Raw genomic sequence first — 21,873 nt, forward strand, 5'->3', positions numbered from 1 at the left:
ATGATTGTATAGGAAGCCACTCTCCTCTGAGTCCTGGGCTTTATAGACTCATCTACCCATGCAATTTCTGAAAGCAAAGGGGCACATGGGCTGCCAGATGTGAAATATATCGACATTATTTTCAACTCACCCACCCCACTATGTAACCTTTGTCTCTTTGTGGCCTTATCCACACTTCCGTTTGCCCCACCGCTTTCCCCCAGGAAAACCAGCGGTTTAGCTCTGAATCGGAGCAAATGGCAATTGGGTTTTCTGTGGATTGCCGTCGGTTCTGATTTATTGCTAAAGAGTGGGTTTTCCAAGGGAAAGTGGTGAGGAAAAGCAAAACCACTGGGACTCTTGCCTAGAAAGCACAGTACAAGTGGAAAACCCCTTGGAAACATGCTTTCTAGGCATGAGAGAAGCTGGTGTGGATGAGCCCTCTTATCCCTCGCTTTCTCTCTCTCCCTGCCTTCTGTTTTTCTTCATACCCCTCCTTTTCAAAAAGAAAAGGAGACATTGTCCTGCACTTTAGGATCCCTGCACACCAATTTAGTATGAGATGGTTCTTCAGCAGAGGTGTGAGATCTTTTCCCAGTGTTTTTGTCTCCAACCCATGGCTGCCTTTTACAGTTACCACTGTGCAGTAGTGTACATATAACCTTTGTGCTGGTCTACGTCAATATATAAAGCTCTGGTTGTCCAAATAGTTAGGTTGTTTCCTGCCTTCAGATATTCAGCTGTGAGATTTCTCAGTATGTGATTCACAGTGTGTGCATTTAAAGAGGTATTCAGATACTCAGCTGTGAGATTTCCCAATATGCCATTCACAGTGTGTATTTAAAGAAATGTGAAAAAAGCAGAATGATTGTGTGTGCATGCATGTGCAAAGCACTGAACATGCTTTCTGTACGTGAGACATTGCCAAAAGATGAGGAATCTCTCAGCTGACTCTAAGATGCCTGGACTAGCTTTTGAAAACAACCACCCAGTCACCTGAACATTTAATGTTTGTGTGGGTTGTATTTGCTAAGGCCCATTGGAACAGTCATTATTATTGTCTGTCAAACAGCTGAAGAGCACTTACTAAGAACATCAAAATAATTCTCCATGCAGCCAAGAATTGACTGTGGACATCCTAAGCTAGAACTTCAACACAGGTATATCTCTTATGCTTATTCATGAAGGACCCTCTACTTATCTGGAATTGCTGGAGAAATAAACACTGGTGCTTTTTGTGCATTATCCAGAGTTTGCAGCACAAGACAACTTCAAATATTTTCACTAGTGCATAGGTAATCCTATTTTCTTGCATTTGATGGGGGTATTTGGTACATTTGTTTCCCACCTTTCTTTTAACTAGCGCAGTGCACAAACCTTGTTCTACCACCTCACTGGGATAGGCATCACCACCTGCCATCATTGTAGGGGTGCTAGTGCCCTTGCAGGAGCCTGGTGCTGATTGCACTGTTGATGGTGTTGTTTCTGCTCACCACTGTGGAGGGCGGGCATTTTGCCATGGCTCTCTCAAAGTTAGAGCCTACAGTGATCCTAATGTGAAATATGATAGATTTCTTCATGATAGATTTAGGTCACCCAGGGAACTTAATAGGTGAATGAGGATTTAAATTTGGGTCTCCCCCGTTTGAATCTGACACACAAAGGTCTAACGCAAGTCATATATTTTTATTTTTATTTTAAATTGCCTTTTCACTTTTAGCACAAGCTTCTACTTTCCCTGTGCTGCGGAGTCCAACTAATTTGGTGTTGGTTGGGCTTTCAAAACCTGCTGTTTGCTTTCCAGTCCAACACTGAATGCTTGTGCCCTTTATATTCTGCATTATTATGGTATGCTCTGAAGTGCAAATGCAAGATTTTTCCAGATAAATTCGTCTCAGTGTGGAGCAAAGCTGGAGATGTTGCTGATTAAATTTAGGACAGCAGAACAGAGCACACTGTGGCTGAAAGATCAAATGAAAATGCTCTGTTTGTTGCTTAATGATGCCATTTGCTTGGCTGGTTAAATAAATAAACAAATGGTAGGCCTGGAACTGGAGGCGGGAGAAGGAGAAACCACAAGGAAGAATAGATCTGCGAGTGACACTCAGGTCTCAGCAGGGTGTCTTTTTCTCAGCTGTTTGTCCCCCCCCTGTGCCAACCCTGAAATTAAAAGTGCATGTAAACGTGAATGTTTTCCAAACATTCCTTACAGAGAGATTCACTTGGACAAGAAAATAAAGTACCAAGAAAGGCAAAGGCATGATGGAACTAAAGAGGTGCAGCGTTAGGCCAAGCAGCTGGGTCATGGCAGTCCAACTTTTCATATTGGGCTGCCCAGTGCCTTGTCACGCGGTGGGACAAAATTCGATGCCCCACCAGTCTTTATGCTGCCTTGCTAAGGCTGGATAAGTGAGGCACTGGGCTTTGGGAAGGAGGTGGAAGGCTCCGGCAGGGGCCTGTAGCCCTCCCAGTTCCTTCCCAAAGCTGGGAAGTACTAACTAGGCTTCGGGAAGGAGACGATGGGAGGACTTTAGGACCTGGTCAGAGCCCCCAGGCCTCCTCCTCAGAGCCTAGCACCTCACCTGAGTTTGGGAAGGCACTGTGAGTGCTTTGGTGGCAGTGGAGCATCAAATGATGCTGAGGGCCGCCGAAATGGTCTTAAGGGCCACATGTTGGACTGCTCTGAGATTATTAGACCTCCCTGCAAAATGTGGAAGCTAATCACTTCCAATTCATCTTTCTGGGCAAAAACTACATATGATATTTGAGTTGTAGGACCAGTTTGGAAGTGTCTAACCAAGACTTATCTCCTGAGGCAATTAAAATATGGTTCTGTGCATATGCAGGGCAATTTGTTTTGAACTGGGCAAAAGCTTGCTGCAGAGCACTCTGATGTTTTAAATATGCTCCATTTTCAGTCTTTTTGGTGATGTGTGGAATAGGTTGTATATGAAGCTTCAGCTGACTGGCTTGGAAGTACCATATTAGAGTTATGATTTCACCATCAGTTTGAGGAAGCTATATTCAGAAAGTTTCCTTTTAAAAACTTTTTCCAAAATAAGTAGAGTAGATTGCATTATGTATGTGCAAAATTTATCTTTTCCCCCCGTGGCCTGAAAATATCTTAAATTTGGGGACATACACTTATTGGCCCCTGTTTTGAAGGATAAGTTTACAAATGCTCTTTTTAAAGACTTACTAGGGTACCAGACTGTGTGCACCAAAGCTCAGTTTCCTAGTTACAGTAAGAACAGTTCCGTCATTTTCAAGTTCCTTGCTGCGAATGGGTGAGATATATACACATGGCTTATTTTGATTTTTTTCTAGTATTTGGGGTCCATTGGACTATTTGTTAAGGGTCTAGCTCATTGGGAAGAAACAAAAATGCCTCCATGAAAATATTATTTGTGCTTTTATATCCATAAGGACACTTCAGCAGCTCCAACTTATACATGAAGCTCAAGGTTACCAGCTGCTGAAGTGCTAAGATAGGAGTTGGGGCCAGGTTCATACACAACTGCAGAAAGTAAAGACTCCGTGATAGAGCATTGGCATGCAGAAGGTCACAGTTTCGGTCCCTAGCATCTCTGGGTAGGGATATTTGAAATGTTGGAGAACAGCTTCCAGTCGGTGTATACAATACTGAACTAGACGGACCTTTGGTCTTCCCATAAGGCAGCTTTCTATGTTCCTACTGCAGCTGAAAAACCCTGGTAGTTCTTGAAAAAAGAAAAGTCTACCAAGCAAGTTTTGCAAGCACACCGGGCTCCAAAACCTCCTGTGCTGTTGGTGTGGGAACATCACATCCCTGAGGCATTTTATTCACAAGTTTAATATGGCTCCACACACTAACCATGATAAGTTCCTTGCAGAACTGAAGCGGGACCAAGCAACAAAAGCGTGTTCCTGGCAGTCCCAAGTTAGCCTAAGAGCATCCTGGCTGGATTGTTCAGGAAATACCTTCCAATTAACACCCAGCTCCTGAGAATCTTTTTGGTTGTATTAAGTCCTTATTAGTAATTTTCCTAGTGGTAAATAATTTCTGGTCTATAGGTTTTGCAACATCTTGGCTTTGTGAAAAACTCCTAATGTTTGGAAACCAAATGGGTGCATTTAGAACAAACCTTTTTTGTGAAGTTTTCTAGGTTGCATTTTTTGTCCCATTGAATAAAAATATTCTGAATAGACCATATATGGTGTATTTGGTTCATCTTTCCAAACAATTAGAAAACCATCCCTTATTCAGTAAATTCTGGGCTTATGGGAAATGTTTAAATGAACGCTTTGCAATTGATTTTAAGGGGTGCATTGCCGGTAACTTTAAGCTCTACAGAATTAATGATGTATATGAATGATGTATGTTGGCCATAAGCCCAGCATCCTTCTGTCAAAGAGAAACAAGTTCAGCTTCTTGCTGTATGTTCCCATGTAGGTACAGTCTGTGCCTGTGCAAGCTTAAAATGTACTTGGGGCACACTTTGGCTGGGATTCAAAATGCTGATAAAGCATCTTTCTTTAACTGAAGAAACCTTGAAGAAAAAGCATAGGCAATCCACTTTTTCAGATTTTTTTACAGCAATCATGAGGGAAGGAAACTTATTTTAAAATAACATTTGGCCTTTTTCAGCATGCAGATTCTCCACTTGCGCTGCAGAGAAGGGGGAAATTCCAGAGATAATATATCTTACAAAATTCCTTTTACTGCCTTTATCTCATAATTCAGGGCCTTTAGCTAAGAGTTATGTTATGCTAAATGGTAAATTACACTTACAGTAGGGCACAAGTGTATTAGGGGGAATCAGTAACTGGACAGAGACCAGTGCCTAGAATAAAAGAATGTACAACTTATTATGAAAGACAATGATAGTTTAAACTATAGGTTGTTGCAGGATAAAAAGGATGATCCAAGCTGGACTGGCAACTTGGGGATCAAATCTACGAGATGGTAGAGACTGGAGGGATTGGTTTAACAAAATGTTAAACCACCGAGCATTGCTGGGTGGTTTACAGTATAAAAACACAGAAAAACAAAAACAAAAATACATTCTTGGGTTAAACACATTTTTTGGGAATTAAGTTTTGTTAAGTAAAATAAATGAACAAACGGATATACTGTAGTGTTTTTTTACAGTATATTTTTTACATTTTTTACATTTTATACATAGAGAATTGGATGAATTGTCAGCCTCGTAGCCCATCTAAAACTTACAAGATATCAGAAAAACGTACAAGGATTTCTGTGCTAAGTGTTTTCACAGTTGGGGTTTTTTATAATGTAATATAAACATTCAGAAATATCATACTCCATTTGCAGCTGGAAGCAGTACAGTCCACTCTTCCCCCTCATTCTGCTGCATGTGTAGACCATACTACAGTTTCCACATGTAAAGGAGCACACTGTGTCTATTCTGTAGAAGAATCTTCAGAACATGGAGAACAACAAAAAGAGACAAAAATGTGAAAAACACCGGATGCCACAAAGCAAGATAACATCAGCTTGTTTCGGAAAACATTGAACTGCTGGCATCAAGTAGGACGGCTGCTTCACGCCATCTGTGTAATATTATAGTCTATATTATACTATTACCCTTTGACCTTTAATTAATGTCAGTCCTTCAGGCTGGGAGTCACATTAAAACGCATTTTTCCAGTACATGTGTCGTGTGCATGCAGCGGTAGTGGCTTGCTTGAAGCCATTGTGTGAGTACATTTATTTATTTATTTATTTATTTATTTACATTTCTCTGCCAATACACTCCCAAGTGGTTTGCAAGCCAAAATAATGTTTAGTTTAAAATCTAATAATTGGAGGGGGGGGGCACGGTAAGCAAATGCAGATAGCAACTCATGCGTAATATAATCGGGGCAGGAGATAGTTCTGAGTGAAGAAAAGCCAAATGGCAGGTAATATTAGCTAGACGGTTGGAGGGGGTCTTGATAGAGGGGGCTGTTGATAGAAACAGTTCTGTGAAAACTTTCAGTGCAGTAGCCATGCTTAGGGCCAAAAACTACATGTACACTTGCAGAAGTGACATGGTGTTACATGTATATGTGTTAAACTGCACATAGCAGCTGGCAGGTGCTTTAAGAATTGGGGATACAACCTATGGGGAGGGAGGTGTTAACCAATTATTCCTCTGATACTGTTGAAAAGCCCTTCCCAAGCTGGTCTTTGGCACAGGTAAGGTAAAGGTAAAGAGACCCCTGACCGTTAGGTCCAGTCGTGGCCAATTCTGGGGTTGCGGCGCTCATCTCGCTTTATTGGCCAAGGGAGCTGGCATACAGCTTCCGGGTCACGTGGCCAGCATGACTAAGCTGCTTCTGGAGAACCAAAGCAGTGCATGGAAACGCCGTTTACCTTCCCGCTGGAGCGGTACCTATTTATCTACTTGCACTTTGACGTGCTTTCGAACTGCTAGGTTGGCAGGAGCAGGGACCGAGCAACGGGAGCTCACCCCATCGCGGGGATTCGAACCGCTGACCTTCTGATTGGCAAGTCCTAGGCTCTGTGGTATAACCCACAGCGCCACCCGTGTCCCTCCCCTTTGGCACAGGAGGAAACTCCTATTGGTGACTCCAATAGAAGCTGAGTATCAGAAGTTTCTCACCTCTGTATTCCATACTTGACAAAGGTTTTCCTTTTCCACTGCTCTTAAAGACACAGGCGCCCTGCCCTTTAACCTGACAGAAGAAATTAATTTTAAGGTCAAACTCTAGAATATATCTTGTCTACTTAAAATAGTTAAAACTGATGTGTTACCAATTTGTAAGGACACACAGCCATCAGTATTTAATATTATGAGTTTTATGGGGCGGCTAGTGTTCTGCCACTTCCATTTCAATTTCACTTTAAGCACTGCATAGAGCCTTGGTCCGTGAAAGCTTGATATTTTCTACTTTATTAGTGACAGTGCATGACAGATTTATAAGCAAAACCAAGTCACTGAATGTCTATTGGCTCATGTTTCCTGATAATTGAGGCCTGCCTTCATCCAGTCGTAGTTTAAACCAGCAGGTGCTGATTAAAATGTAAGTTTTGTAAGTTCGTTTTCCGTGGGATCAGGACATTTGGCTTTCTTTTTAGGAATGTTTAGAGCATTGTTTCCCAGTGACAGCTAAATTAAATATCAAAGTTAATACTCAGCTTTCTTTAAAAAATGACTGTGAATTGTCATAAGAAGAACCCTACAATATTAGATCCATCTAGGCCACTGTTCTCTTTACCACAATGGCCCATATTCCTTTGAGAAGACCAGAAGCTACAGTTGACATCTAACTTCAGAATGTGGGAAATAAACAGGGGGATGGATCCAGACTCAGCTGTCTCTTAGGCCCCTATGATATCACTTGGACTTAAATTTTGACAAGTTTTCAGAATGCTGTCAATGAGATCTAAATTGAACTAATTCTTCTTCCAACCCATAGTGTTGATTTCAATTTAACAGCTTCTGTTTTATTTCTTCTACAGACAATTGAACAGTTATATAACATAAAGAGAATGGAGGCGCAGAGACTTCCTTGTCCTCCGGCGTCACTAAAAGATCAGCCAGTTCAGCTCTCTTGCCTTCAAGCAGTGCCAGCAGCATCAAATCTCTCACTGAGTCCGGTGGTCCTTCAGCCAGAACAAGGTGTCTCCCAGACTATATATCTGAAAGCCCTTACCATACCACTTTATCAACCTACCCAGACAGAATGTCATCATCCAAACAACAGACTGCCCACAGGCCGAACCAGTATCAACTTAGACAGCACTAATATGCCTTTAATCGTAAGCCCAGTTTTACATTCAGAGGGGACAGATCAACTTCAGGCAGTCATTCAAAAGCAACCTAGGACAATAAATATAATTAGTGGTTTATCGGTTTTGCCACAAAATCCTTCTCCATGCATGCCACTTGGAAGCCCAGGGAAATCCAAAAGTGCTGGGAAGTACCTCTGTAAACATTGTGGCCGTGATTGCCTAAAACCAAGTGTTCTTGAGAAACACATGCGCTCACATACAGGTGAGAGACCTTTTCCGTGTACTACGTGTGGCATTGCATTTAAAACTCAAAGCAATCTGTATAAACATAGGAGATCCCAAACACATGTAAACAATGCCAGGCAGCCCTCAGAATCTGACAACAGTAGTACATTAGAAGAGAACGAGAAGGTGTCTGAAAGTGTTGGAGCTCTCCAGACAACAAAAGCCAATGATAGAAACTCTGACCAGCCAAGGACAGTGATTAAACAAGCCATTTCGGAGTCCACAGATGTGTTAACTAGGGAGAAGCACCTTCCTGATGTTTCTTTGCCAGCAGTGAATGCTTTATTCCTTGGATCTGAAAACCAGTGGATGACAACGGACAACTATCATGGAGGGCTAAATCAGAATGCCCTTGAGAAAGAGACCATGAAAGATCCATTGAATTCGCTCCAGAGAAGAAAGATCCAGGAGCAAAGGTCTCCAACTGTTAGTAAGCACAGTCAGCTACAGAGGCAGCAAGCCACGTACTCTGAGAAGCTATGGGACAGCAGATCTCCAGACTACAAGCTGAAGAAATGTGAAAGCACTGACTCAGGATACCTGTCACGCTCTGATAGTGTGGAACAGCAGATGCTATCTCCCAGCCCCCTGCACAGTCTTTGTGAGCACAGCATAGAGTCAGAAAGTGATACAGCCATTAGCAACCTCAGGTACACAGCAGGAAATAGCTCAAAAGTAGATTTGGCTGAGAAAGCACCAGGAGCCTTAACATTTGAGAAAAAGAAATTGGAGGAGCATATCTCAAAGCTAATATCTCAAAATAAAGCTGTGGTGGATGACACCCAACTGGACAATGTTAGACCCAGGAAAACAGTCCTGTCCAAACAGGGCAGCATTGACTTGCCGATGCCTTATACGTATAAAGACTCGTTCCATTTTGACATACGGCCTGTTGACATAAACAGAAAAAAGAATCTTTCTCTGTTCTCAGCCAAGTCTATATTCACACCTGTGGAAAAATCAAAGCCATTGTTTTTTCACTCGGTCCCCACTCAGTTCTCTACGACAATTGATTGCGTTCCTGTTACCAGAAGTAACTCTTTGCCTTTTGTTGAGAGTACTAGGAGGGTACAGGATCAAATAGATAGTTCAAAATTAACTTCTTTCGCTAGAATGTCCCCAAACACAAGTTTTTCTGGTTTATTGCATAGCAACAACTTTGCTGCAAGTACAGCAGGCTTTCCTAACAGCCACCCCCGAGCGCTTGTCAGGCAGGTGGCAGTAGATGACTTACTGCTAAGTAACGTGATTGAATCTTCATCTTCTTCGGAAGAGATGAAAGGCGCTAAAAAGCCTGGAGCTGGGGGGGAAGGAGCAAACGCAAAGTCTAAGAAACCCAGTCAAAGAAAATTTAAAATGTTCTCTCAGGAAAAATGGCAGGTTTATGGGGATGAGACATTTAAGAAAATCTACCAGAAAATGAAAAGCAGTCAAATGACCAAGAAACCAAAGGAAAATAAGACAGATACTTCAAGCATCCATTTGGATGCCAAGGAAACAACTAGTCAGGAGGGAGTTACTCTGCCAAGAGAAGGCAGAAGCAACGCAATGGCAGCCATTTCTGCAAAACTGAATACTGAAGAATTGAAAGGCCATTCTATCAGTAGTCCTATATTGCAATGTGTTTCCTTACAGGAGACTTCAAGGAACTTTGCAGAATCAATGGAAACATCAAGTACTGTCAGTGATTGTGAACACAGTGATATGACTAAAACACTTCCTGAACACAGATGCAAAGAATTGGGTGTTTCAGAGGAAGACTCAAATAGCAACACTCAGGTCCAGCCTTTAAGTACCAGTTGTGAGCTGAAGTTCCCACTTCAGCAAGCCACAGATCAAGAGACTGTTACCTCATTAAAGACTGCTAGCTTGCATAATACTGGCTCAGAGGAGACAATTACACAAGAAGAATTTATTAAACTTTTGCCCCCATTACATGATGATATTTTGACCTGCAAAGGAGAAGATACTGGTGGAAAAGAAAGCTTTCAGCTTGAGCAGGGGGGCTTACCACCACACCAGTGCGACAGCAGTGAGCCAGTGCAGGCACTTCAAAAGTTACCCTCAGAGAGAAAAAAGTTAAAAGTGGAGAAACTGAAGTGCAAAGAAAATACAAAACTAAAAGTCAGAATTGGTCACAGCAGCTCAGAAGAGAGAACTGTGAAACCGCTAGACCATTACAAACTTCTTAATATGGTTGCTCCAGTATCAGTAAGTCACTCAGTTAAAGGAGAAAAGCAGACAGGAACAGTAGGAGCAAATGCATCAGGTGGCAACATGGAATATGAGGAAGCAGTCAAATATCCCATAATGGTTTCTAATAATAAGGATGATGTTGCTAATCTCACTGATAAAGCAAGTGTACCAGCATTTTCATTTTCTGAACAACTCAAGGCTGGGATAAAAAAGGAGCACACCTGCAATTCATCTGCTTTACAAAAACTGACAGAAAACCCATGTCCGATGATAACGGGGACAGAAATGTCATATCAGAGTGGAGATACAGCACCACCTCACACACAGCATATAGTAATTGATCAAGCAGCTCCACATGTAAAGAAAAATGAATTTCTCCCAAAGTATATTCTAAAATGTGCACAAGAAGTGAATAGTACAGACATGCCATTAATTCTAGCAGGAGTGTCAAAGGAAATGCCCTGTATTTCACTGCCCTGCACGTCAACTGACTCCTCTTCCTTTGCCAGTAACAATAGATCAGTTGGAACCAGCTCCACAGATGTATTTTTGTGCCCTTTGCAATTGGAACTGAGTCATCTGAACAGAACAAAAGAGCTAAAAGGGGAAGTACATACAACGCTGAAGTCTCTGGTAGTTTGCTCACCAGCTATCCTAGAAACAACCAGCATCACAACGAGGTTAGACAGAAGATGCCATCTTCAGAATGCCAGGCAGAAGGAGAAGACGAAAGATGAGGGGAAAGGAGCCAATAATGGAGAGCATTTAGGTGATCAAAAGCTACCCCAGGAAGGGGATGAACGTGTGATTGTTTGTACATCACAGATGCCAGGGGGAAAAATATGCTTTACATCTATGTATAGAGGAGGGTTTCTTATATCTTCGGACATGACAGGGCAGAGTCCCGCCCTTCAGTTAATACACTCAGGGAACAGTTCGGTTCTATCTGTGTCTTCATTAGTGGAAAGGGCAGTTTTTTGTGGAAACACAGACACAAAAATCACAGAATGGCAGTCGGCTGTTAACCCTTTTCCAGGATTTCAAGATCTGCCCAGCTGTTCGGTCGATAGTTCCAAATGCCTTTGCCATTCCTCGGACACGCTTTATTGCCATGTGCTCTGCACCCAACAAAAGGAAGTCTGCACTCTGTCCCAATTAAGTGCAGTTTCTCTTGCGGGAAACTTGAAAGTTCCAAGCTTGAATATATCCTTCCCAACTCTAAATGCGGAGCCTCAGCTAACGTGGTGTTGCTTATCTAGAAACCTCCCTCTTCCTGTTGAGCAGATGGAGAATAAAGATTCTGCTTATTCTTCCCTGCATACCTGCAAAAATGAAAGCATGGTGTCAAAATGTAGTCTTTCCTTTTGCCAAATGAAAAGTACCAAGAAGGCTGCTAGCCAAGGCTTGACGGCTGGGACCCCCAAAGCACCAGTCACCTGCTTTTCACAGAAGCAGCAGATAGAGAAGGTAATTCCTTTACTCCCTTCCTTCCCAAATAGAGGAATGTCACATTGTACCTAGAATAAAATGGAAGAATGGTGGTTAAGGAGCAGGCTCATATGTTTTCTTGTTAGTACTTAATACTAGCAGCGTATGATCGATTCATACTCTGATAGCCAAGGGCCATGGGGCCATCCATGACAAACATTGGTTGATACCTTCAAAACATGGGGTGATCACCTACCTTAATAGAGCTCTGAGCTCTCTCTCTCTCTAGTGCTCTATATATGGGTTAAATTCTTCCATAATTTTGGTGGTTTAAAAAATTACATTTATCTTGCCATTTTGTTTTATTTTTATATTTGCAGCAGTGCTTTACAACAGCTGGATCTGATGTGCTGTTAAAAGACATTCCAGAGGCAGAAGAGGCAAAAGAAAAGCTTAACAAAGTGAGAGGACTCGCAACCAATAAAGGAAAGAGAAGCCGTAAAAGGAAAAAAATGAAGATCAGTCAAAAACGGTGAGAAATATCGGGGTTAGCTTCAATCTAATAGAAAAATCATTTTCTCTGGATATGTGTAGTATTTACAAACTTGGCATGGTGGTAGCTCCAGATGTACTGTTCTTGATGTCTTTTTCTCTCAGAACAAAAGTGCATGTGTGTAACTCTGTGGGTAAAACTTTCATTGATGGTGTTCTCGTTGCAACAGCAACTAAAATGTGAAAAACCGGACTTTGTACCTGGTCAGGGCTGGTCTTTCCTGATGTGGCTGCCTCGGGTGTTCCCCCACTGCCACCTCTGGAGAGGTTCCTGTGAGCTTCCTGAGACCATGGTAAATGAGGTGCTTCAGCAACCCCAATAAGCAAGGGAGCCATGCACAAGGCAGTACATTCCTATTTTGCCTCAGGTGGTGAAACGGGATGGGCTGCCCCTGGTCCTGGCTATTTATGATTATATTTGTCTCCGTAACTATTCTCTACTGGGACGCGGGTGGCGCTGTGGGTTAAACCACAGAGCCTAGGACTTGCTGATCAGAAGGTCGGCAGTTCGAATCCCCGCGACAGGGTGAGCTCCCGTTGCTCGGTCCCTGCTCCTACCAACCTAGCAGTTCAAAAGCACATCAAAGTGCAAGTAGATAAATAGGTACCTCTCTGGTGGGAAGGTAAATGGCGTTTCCGTGCACTGCTCTGGTTCGCCAGAAGCGCCTTAGTCATGCTGGCCACATGACCTGGAAGCTGTACGCCGGCTCCCTCGGCCAATAAAGCGAGATGAGCGCCGCAACCCCAGAGTCGGCCATGACTGGACCTAATGGTCAGGGGTCCCTTTACCTTTAACTATTCTCTGGCTCCCCCGTGAAAACAAAATGACTGAGTTTGTAAAGGAGAGAGAAGAAAGAGAGGTGACAAAGAAGGTGGAAGAGGAGATAGCAAATAATAGATGCCAAAGGAAGTACAGATGAAGGTATCTTCTCCTTTTATACCTCAGCATGGCTGATAAATCCTGAAATTTGACGAGCACTGTTTAATTGCAGTGCTCGTATAATGTTACATAAGAGCTTCTATAAAACACAATGTGATTAGCCTGGGTGTAGTCCTGAATCTCATATCTGTAGTAACATCAGATTAGACCACGCATGAAGTCACCCTTGCCATTTGCAATATGGTTAAAAGAAAACTGAATTAGGCCAAATGGTTTTTGGACGAGAATTTGCTTTCTGATCCTAACTGACTGAACTCAGACAAAACAGATGGTATCATCAAGAACACTTAAAGTGAAGAATACATATGGAGCCGCATTGTGACTTAGAACACATGTTATGTGGCTACCCTTGTCCCAAGTAGAAGATTAGCTGGCATTTTTGGCGTCATAGGCAACTAAGTTCAAGAAAGAGTTATGTGTGGGTTCGATTGGACACCAGATTTCAGTTTACAATAATGAAGCAAAACGTATGGGTCTTGAGGCCAAGTCTTCAGCAGGGGTAAATCGTCTCTTTGGTGACATTAACTGGATTAATGTTAAATTGCAGATATGCTTTCATGTGCGACATTATTGATTTCAAGATATTGGCAAGCACTATAGAACAAATAATGGCTTCATTACAAAACGGGAAAGGCAATATTTTCAGTATTTGTCATTTAAAGCATATTTTATCCTGCTTTTCAGTCATTTTAGAGTCTAAAAGGTGAAAGCTGGAATGTAAAGAACCTGTTGTCTCATACAAAAGCCGCATAAGACGGATGACCCACAAGATGTGTGCTTCCCACTCTTGTTTAATTTGCTTCTGTGAACTGTTGTCTATCGGGGCTGGAATGTTGCTTAGAGCTGGAATCTCCACTTCAGCCACTAGGTTTCAGGGTGAACGTACTGCTGTACATTCCAATCTGTGCATGTCCCATAACTTCCTGCTGAAATCCAGTAAATTTTTATACCATACATGGTTGGGTTGGGTTTTTAAATTCCTGGTTCTGCTTTTTTTTTTATTTTGCACTTCGGTGCAGGAGTTCCCCTGCAGATGGCAATAATGTGGTAACATTGGAGAAGCACCACAGAACAACTAATGAAGTAGAACCATGTGTGGATGGTCCAGTGTAGATCCATCACTAATGCACAGTTATTGCGTGGCATGTTGCAGAACACACCTGCACAAAAGCACCAATCTGGAAGGGCCCTCCAATGCTTGTGATGAGATGTGGCCCTCGGAAAACAAGGTCATAAAGCATTCCAAAGACATAAACCTGTATATTTTACTTTGTAGATATAAGGGGAGTTATGGACATAGACACATTCTGCTGAAAACCAACAGACTGGGCAAGCAACGCTGGCCAGCAAACAGGCCCCTGGAGACCCCCAAAAGGCGTCCCAATTCCCACACATCTGACAGCCATGAACCTTGTGGAAAATGGTCCTGTCTTCCAACAGCCTCTCAAGGTAAGGTTAGCTTTCCATGACTACTACTACTTCTTCCTCTTTTTCCTCCTCTTCTTCTTCTTCATTTTATTTCTATACAGTGGTACCTCGGGTTACAGACGCTTCAGGTTACAGACTCTAACCCATAAATAGTACTTAGGGTTAAGAACTTTGCTTCAGGATGAGAACAGAAATCACGCGGCGGCTGCGCGGCTGCAGCAGGTGGCGCCATTAGCTAAAGTGGTACCTCAGGTTAAGAACAGTTTCACGTTAAGAACAGACATCCAGAACAAATTATGTTCTTAGCCCAAGATACCACTGTACTGCTTTATATTTTTAAGAAAAATCTCAAAGCGGTTTACAGAATATTAAAACATCAATAAAACAGCAATAACACAATCAGAAGAAAATCAAATATAAACTATACAGTCAAAGCAACATAATTAACAGAAAACTAAAATATTAGCTTAAAGATTTCAAAATAAAACATTACAAAGGAGGTCAACTACAGAATACATATTTAACACAAACAAAGTTAACAAAAAATAATAATCTTAAACATTTCCAAAAATAATAATAATTGCTAAGTGAAGTCAAATATAAAATGCACATTTAAAACAGCATGATTAACAAGAGAATAAAATAAGCATGAGACAGCTGTTTGGCAGGCACAAAAAAGTGGGGCAAAATAATCCAGTAGTTACGGTTTGTTGTCAGGCATAGCGATGTCCTTCTGGTCTCACCAGGAGCCTCTTTAGTGGAGCTGGGTGAGTCTGGGCCCCACCCCCTAGGCCAGATGGAAAGGGCCTTGCGGCGAGTGGCCTTCACGACTCACACCCAGGCGACGTCCCTCTGGTCTCACCAGGAGATAATAATTGGAAGCACATCATTACTCCAGTCCAGCTGGATGGCTTGGTGACTGACCCCAGACTATTCTCAGCTCAAATGCAGCTGCTCCTTACTGCTTCATGCATTCATGTGTACTACATGTGTTTGGGAAGGGCTCGTAGGTCAGTGGGAGAGTAGCTGCTTTGAATGCAGAAGGTCCAAGTTCAATCTCTCTCACAGACAGAGGCGGGGGGTACTCTGCCAGTGGTGCATGTCCCAGGGGTGTGTGCCAGCAGTAGGTAGCATCCGGGGGGGGTGCCTGCGGCGATGTCACCCCCCTCAGGGTTGGCACCCGGGGTGTACTGCACCCACCTCACTCTGCCTCTGCTCACAGAGGGATGCTGACTCCTGCTAAATACCTAGTTCTCTCTTCCTGTCAGCACAAGAATTTTCACTTGTGCAATAGGACTCCCCATGTGTTCCCTACATCCTTCCCAAATAAGCCTTGGAGGGTTGGGGAAACCCCTAGGATAGATTTAGGGGACATGCAATGGCGATAAAAGCCCAGTGCGCAAGCTTAAATTGTTGTGCTGGTGGGAGGCTTACATAGCGCTGCATTGGATGGTCATGTTCAAGTGACATTCCTCCACAGCAATTTTCATGGCAGCTTCACTGTCTTTTCCTCTTAATTCATGGTTCATATGAAAGATAGCCCTGGCACAAATGGTTACATGCCACATTCTTAATTACGTCAAGTAAGCATGTAATAGAACATTTGCTCTTGGATGCAGGTGAAAATTTTGGAATATGCCAATTCTTGGCCATGCCGTCTTAAGTTGCCAAGTCTGTCACTGTATGTACTAACACTACACTGCTTAAAAGGGATGCACAAGTATTCAGATTTGAAATGGCATGTCAAGGTGTCTGGTACCAGACAACCGATACCAACAGCTTGACAAATGTACTTGCATTAATTTTGAGTCAAGTGCAGAAGTACTTTAATTCCCATTGGGCCACATATGGTGCTAGTACAGGGATGGGGAACCTGTGGTCCTCCTGCTGTTGGACTACAACCCCCATCATTCCTCATCATTTACTGTGCTGGCTGGAGCTGATGGGAGTTGGAATTCAACAACACCTTGAGGGCCACAGGCTCCCCATCTCTATAGCAGTGTGCCCCAGGGCCCCCAGTTAACACTGTCTGTCTTTGAATTAAAGTAGAGGCTTGGGGCAGTTTCCATTTCAGCACACATTCTCCTTGCTTCCACATCTTTTCCCTTTTTAATCATCTCTGTTTAGATCTTTGGTAGCTGTTTCCTTGGAGACATGAACTAGTAATTGCTGCACTAAGGAGTATAAGCTGTTTTTCAAGGGATGAGTATCTATGAGGCCCAGCTTTTCTATTGCTAAAGGATATATCGAAGCCAGCATAGCATTTGTTTTCCAGCCTTTCTCTTGATCATTTAGATTGAAACTATAAGGCTGACAGTATTACACAGGATGGATTTTACAATAAAGTGCTTTCAGCTTCCATGGATGGAAGTATGAAAACATGGACTATAGAGTTGAGAATTATTACACCATTATTTCCATCATGTTAAAAAAAGGGTATTAATAGGTTTAATCATACATTCCCTGGTTACTTTGTTTCTGTGTGCTATTCCTTTGAGGTATTCCATTTTTCCTTCTCTGACTTCCAACTCATCTGTCATCTGTGAGGGCTAAAAGGTACCATTCCCAGATGTGACAACTCCTTTCAAAGCATGAAACATGTTTCTACTCCCCTTGTTCCTAATTCTGGACACTTTCACCCACATTTGCATTCCCCCCGGCTTCCACTTCATTTACCTGTTGGTCTGCAATTCAGAATTCTTGTTCCTCTTCAACCATACTCTTTGGCTGACTGAAATCTGATGCCCTTTTAAATGTGTTGTAGGAGGGGAGATTATTGGTTTGTGTTTGTATTTGTTCTTATTTTTATTATGTATTTTGTGTTTATTTTAAGTTGTGAACAGCCCTGAGGTCTCTGGATGAAGGGTGGTATACAAATTTAATTGATGATGTTGCCATTGAAGTGCAGATAAATGTTGGCTTTGGGCATGGTAAACTAAACTTGATAGCCCAGCCTGCCTCACAGAGATGTTTAAATACATTGATGTATTCCAAGACATCACAAGCAGTTAAGGTGGCAAAAACATCTACATAAATAAAGGTTTAAAATATTAAGCAACTGCTTGTAAAATTGCATTTGTCAAATGTGTTCTGAATATCACTAACTATGAATTCAAATCTTAAATGGAAGTCACCTGGAACCTATTTGCCCAGAAAAAGTGGAAAACGAAAATCAGCCTGCTAACCACGGTGTCTCTGTTTTCTTTCCAAACAGGGAATGACCAAAATCTACAGCAGGAGACATCTTATGCCCCAACTGACAAAGCTGCTTCCTCTGTGAAAAAGAACCGGATGAAAGAAGTAAGGAGTCATTTGGGAATACCTTTTCAACTCTTGGTAACTCAAGTAACATTGGACTAATTGAAAGCTGAAAGGACAAGTAGTTGATAAACCAGCCATTCCCCCCTGCATAGTTTTAATATTCGCAAAAAGCAATGGGATATTTTGGGCGGTACTCAACTTAATAATACTTAATTAAATCATTAAACAAACAAGTTGAAAGTACAATACAAAAAATAAAACATCAGTTGAAACTATAAAATCAAACTTTAATTAAAATGGCTACTGGAATTTTTAAAAAGTCTTCAGTAAGTACCAGAACTTCAGTAGGGAAGGGGCCTGGCTGACCTCAACTGAGAGTTCCATGAAATTGGTCCCACAGTACTAAACACACTGTTCGTGGTGGAAATGAGTTGTGCATCTGAGCCATGAGTTATAAGAAAGACTTCAGTGATCAGGCAGGGATCCTAGAGTTATCCTCTACCCAAATTGTTAAGCACCTTGTAAAGTAACACCTGAACCTTGGAACTGGCCCTGTAGTGTAGGGCAGCCATATAGACTTGTTAGTGCTAGAACTATCACACAATGGAAGTCCCCCTCTTCTCTCTATGCACCTCCCCTAATTCTGATCCAAAGGGTTGGAGGAACTCCAGAACAGATTTGGGGGGGGGGGTAGAAGGAGGAGAGGAGAAGGAGAAGTTCATTTGTTCCGTGAAAACTTATTGAACTAACAGAACTGCTTATCTCTTAATATTATGACAAGAAGAGGGGAAACGAAATGGTAGTCATTTGCGATGGTCAGTGATCTTCCATTTCCAATAAAGATATTTGTATTACAAGATGAATTTTGGCAGGCACCATGGCTACCATATGAAAACTTATCTCAGGAATGTGTCACCCCCCCAAATTTAAACATAGATGCCATTTACAAGAACAAGTTGCATGACATTCCTTTTCCAGAAGGTGCCTACTTACTGCAAGCCGTTTTGCAGTGAGAACATAACCTTCAGCATGGGACCTTAGTAGACTTCTTGAAGAAGTAAGACTTTAGTGCAAGTATTTTAATTTGTGCAACTTTCCCCTCCTCTCCTGCTGAATACTTCACACCATCTATAACTGTGTGTTTGGGACACTCCCAGAACTGGTTAAGTTGGGGGAAAGAGGAGAGGGAGGGGAAGTTCCATTACACAGCCAGATGTCCCTGCACTGACAGAAAGAGTGCACTGAATACTGCTCAGCAACAGCAATCCTAACCTCACATACCTGAGAGTCATCACCATAGAATTCTGCGGGACTAACTTCTGGGTAAGGCTGCAGTCAGTGTAATTAAGTGAGTTATTTAATTTACACAATGCACTTGGTGGCTTTGGATTTGAAAGTGAATTCAATGAATTGATAATTTCATCTCCTTCTCTGGTAGGAAGTTCCTGGGTCAGCTAATGAACACACCAGGGGCAGTCTCTCTCTTCAGATGATGCCTGCAGTTCCAGATGTTTCAAAAGCAACATATTCCTTTACACTGGCCACTGATGCAGTAGTGGAAAAAGCAAACACCTTTGATGTCAACGCCTTAGGAATATTTAAGGAAGAACCACAGCCAGATGTTATTTCTGACGATTGCTGGCCTTCCATTGAGCATTGCAACTTTGAACTGATAGTTTCAGGCAAGAGCCATTCACACAGCATTGTGGATTCAAAGGTTATTAGTCCTATATTTGTGGGATCAAATGCAGACTGTGATAATGTAGAATCAAAGTATCAAAATTTTACCGACTTAGAGCCATCTGTCCACGTCACAGGAAGAAAAGAAAAACCCACAGGTGGGGATTTATATCCATCTCTAAAAGAGCAGCTTGCCCCCACCTTCCAAACTCCATGTCCTGCTTTGTTCGGATCCAAGTTGCTTACTGGTACATCATTTTCAAGTAATCCTTTACATAGTTCAGGGCTTGTGCAGGAGACCAACAGCTCTCCTGGCCCCTGTAGCTGTACAGACAAGAACATCCACTCTACAAAACCAGGCAATGATCAAGGAAAGCTTTCTAAACCTGGATTTCCTCCTTTCAAACCCCCCTCTACTTTCATAGCTAGCTCTGGAACACTATCCAAACCCTACAAAAAACAAAGCTTAGAAGTGATGAGCAAACAAGCTCACGTGGAATATGATGACATAAGCAGCAGTGATGATGAAGACAGGCTGATTATAGAAATATAGTGACTAGCCCATCTGCTGTTGAAGATAAGGCAGGATTGGGAAACCTTTTCTCAGTCAAAGGGCCACATTCTCTCCTGGGAAACCTTCCAGGGGCCACATACTAGTGGTTGGCAGGGCTAGATGCAAAAGGTGAGTGGAAGCAAAGGCTAAATGGGCAGAGAAATGGGTGTACGACTCTTAGCTCTGTACAGCGAGCGACATTCCAGCCATGCAGAAATCAGGTTTCTACATCCACGCCTCTGTCCTGGCAAGCAAGAAGCATTATCTACCCCACCAAAAGGACTTGACATCGGAGAATAGGGTTGGCAATGGAAGTGGCTTGGGGAAGAGTCCTGAAAGCTGGCCTGAAGGCCAAATTCAGACTCTAGACCTGAGGTTCTTCGCCCCCGATATAGGGGCATGATCAATAGGAAGTCCAGTAAGGACCAGACCTTCCTTTATCCTCCACCTTAAGCGCAGGAAAAAAAACCATTCCTGACCTCAAGTTGGGTTTCTTTAGATGTGTTAATACTTTTATATGAAGCAAGGAAGCAGTTGGTCCCCGCACAGTAAACCAACATCGCCGCAGCTCCTTGCTTCAAGTTTTGTTGTAAGCTCAATGCTATTGGTCAGTCCCTTATGTTGATACAATAGAAGGCAGAGACCATGTGCAATTTGAGGGTTGACACTTGAGTGTCACCAACTCTGGAGTTGTTTTCCCTGCTGCTGCTTTTCTGCAAGTTTTTCCATCTAGACTTTTGCATGAGGAGATCTGCACCTTTAAGACATCCTACAGCTTTTCCATATTGCATAAATATTCTGTGCTCCCTTGTGACAGACAACACAAGCATGTTTTGCTTTGTGTTTTGTGCCTTCTGAAATCGAATTTGAATATTTTGTATCCCCCACTGCTCTGGTAACATGGCTCACCAGTGTTGAACATTTCCTGAGGTTTCTGAAATTGGGAGTATTTTGAGTTGTTTTCTAGGTTCAACAGGGTTGCTGTTCTTTTGTTTAAGCCCCAGGACTTGAATGTAAAATACCAAAACATATTTCCTTCCCCCATAGTTTTTGTGCTAGTCCAGTCTTTGAACTAGTGCAGCAGCAAAACACACTTCACTGAAGATTCACCAGCTTCTATGTACAAAGTCCAATTGGTCAAATTGAATTTTTCTAAACTGAACCCAATTTTGTTATAACACTAATTTGAAGTGATGCCAATTTTAGAACACAATTGCACTATTTTATTATATTCAGGTTTTATATTTAGTATTTCATATGAGTTTTGGAATACTTTTTGATGTTATGTTACAAGGCAATGAATCTTTCATGTGAAACTCATAACTGCTTGCTCCTTGATCAAAACAAAATTTGTAAAAATGAAACCTTGTAGGCCATCTATTCCTGCTGGCCCCAAGTCTGCATACCTAGGAAAGGCACGCATTACTGAACAATAAAAAGCAAAGCAGCACATCCATAAGATATGTAGGGCTGAAAATGATCAAACTTCTTATTGTTCCTTTCAACTTTGTAAATGCAGACTTTTTATACTTTGCCAAATTGGTACCCACATTGCAAGAGCTTTGTATTGATTATTAGTATACTGAATGTTGCAGGGTGGAAAAAAACCTACCAAACCTAAATTATTTTTTTTTTATTACTACTGAAGAGCTAGTACAGAATTGCATAAGCTCTGTTGGAAGGTGTGTAACAGAGGTATGCAGTATCATCTTAGAAACTTTCTAGTAGGTGTTTCTTGGTGGGTTTTACATATGCTCTGCAAATGCCTTTCTATCTTCATGAAATCTTGTGCTTATTAAAACATTACCATAATTCCAAGTGAAGACTACA

General features: G+C 42.1%; 1 protein-coding gene across 1 annotated transcript in view; it reads left to right on the forward strand.

Annotated features, from left to right (window-relative positions):
* The window catches only part of ZNF831 (zinc finger protein 831), a 38,125-nt gene extending 16,259 nt beyond the window's left edge, over nucleotides 1-21,866 (forward strand). Inside the window, 5 exon segments of the mRNA XM_083618308.1 lie at nucleotides 7,448-11,668; nucleotides 12,010-12,161; nucleotides 14,398-14,570; nucleotides 17,764-17,849; nucleotides 19,249-21,866. Coding sequence (XP_083474434.1) covers nucleotides 7,448-11,668; nucleotides 12,010-12,161; nucleotides 14,398-14,570; nucleotides 17,764-17,849; nucleotides 19,249-20,043 — 5,427 coding nt within the window. The 3' untranslated portion in view covers nucleotides 20,044-21,866.
* The last annotated feature ends 7 nt before the right edge of the window (nucleotides 21,867-21,873 follow it).

The sequence above is a fragment of the Podarcis filfolensis genome (genome assembly GCF_964270895.1).
Source record: "Podarcis filfolensis genome assembly, chromosome: 6".
NCBI classification, from domain to species: Eukaryota; Metazoa; Chordata; class Lepidosauria; order Squamata; family Lacertidae; genus Podarcis; species Podarcis filfolensis.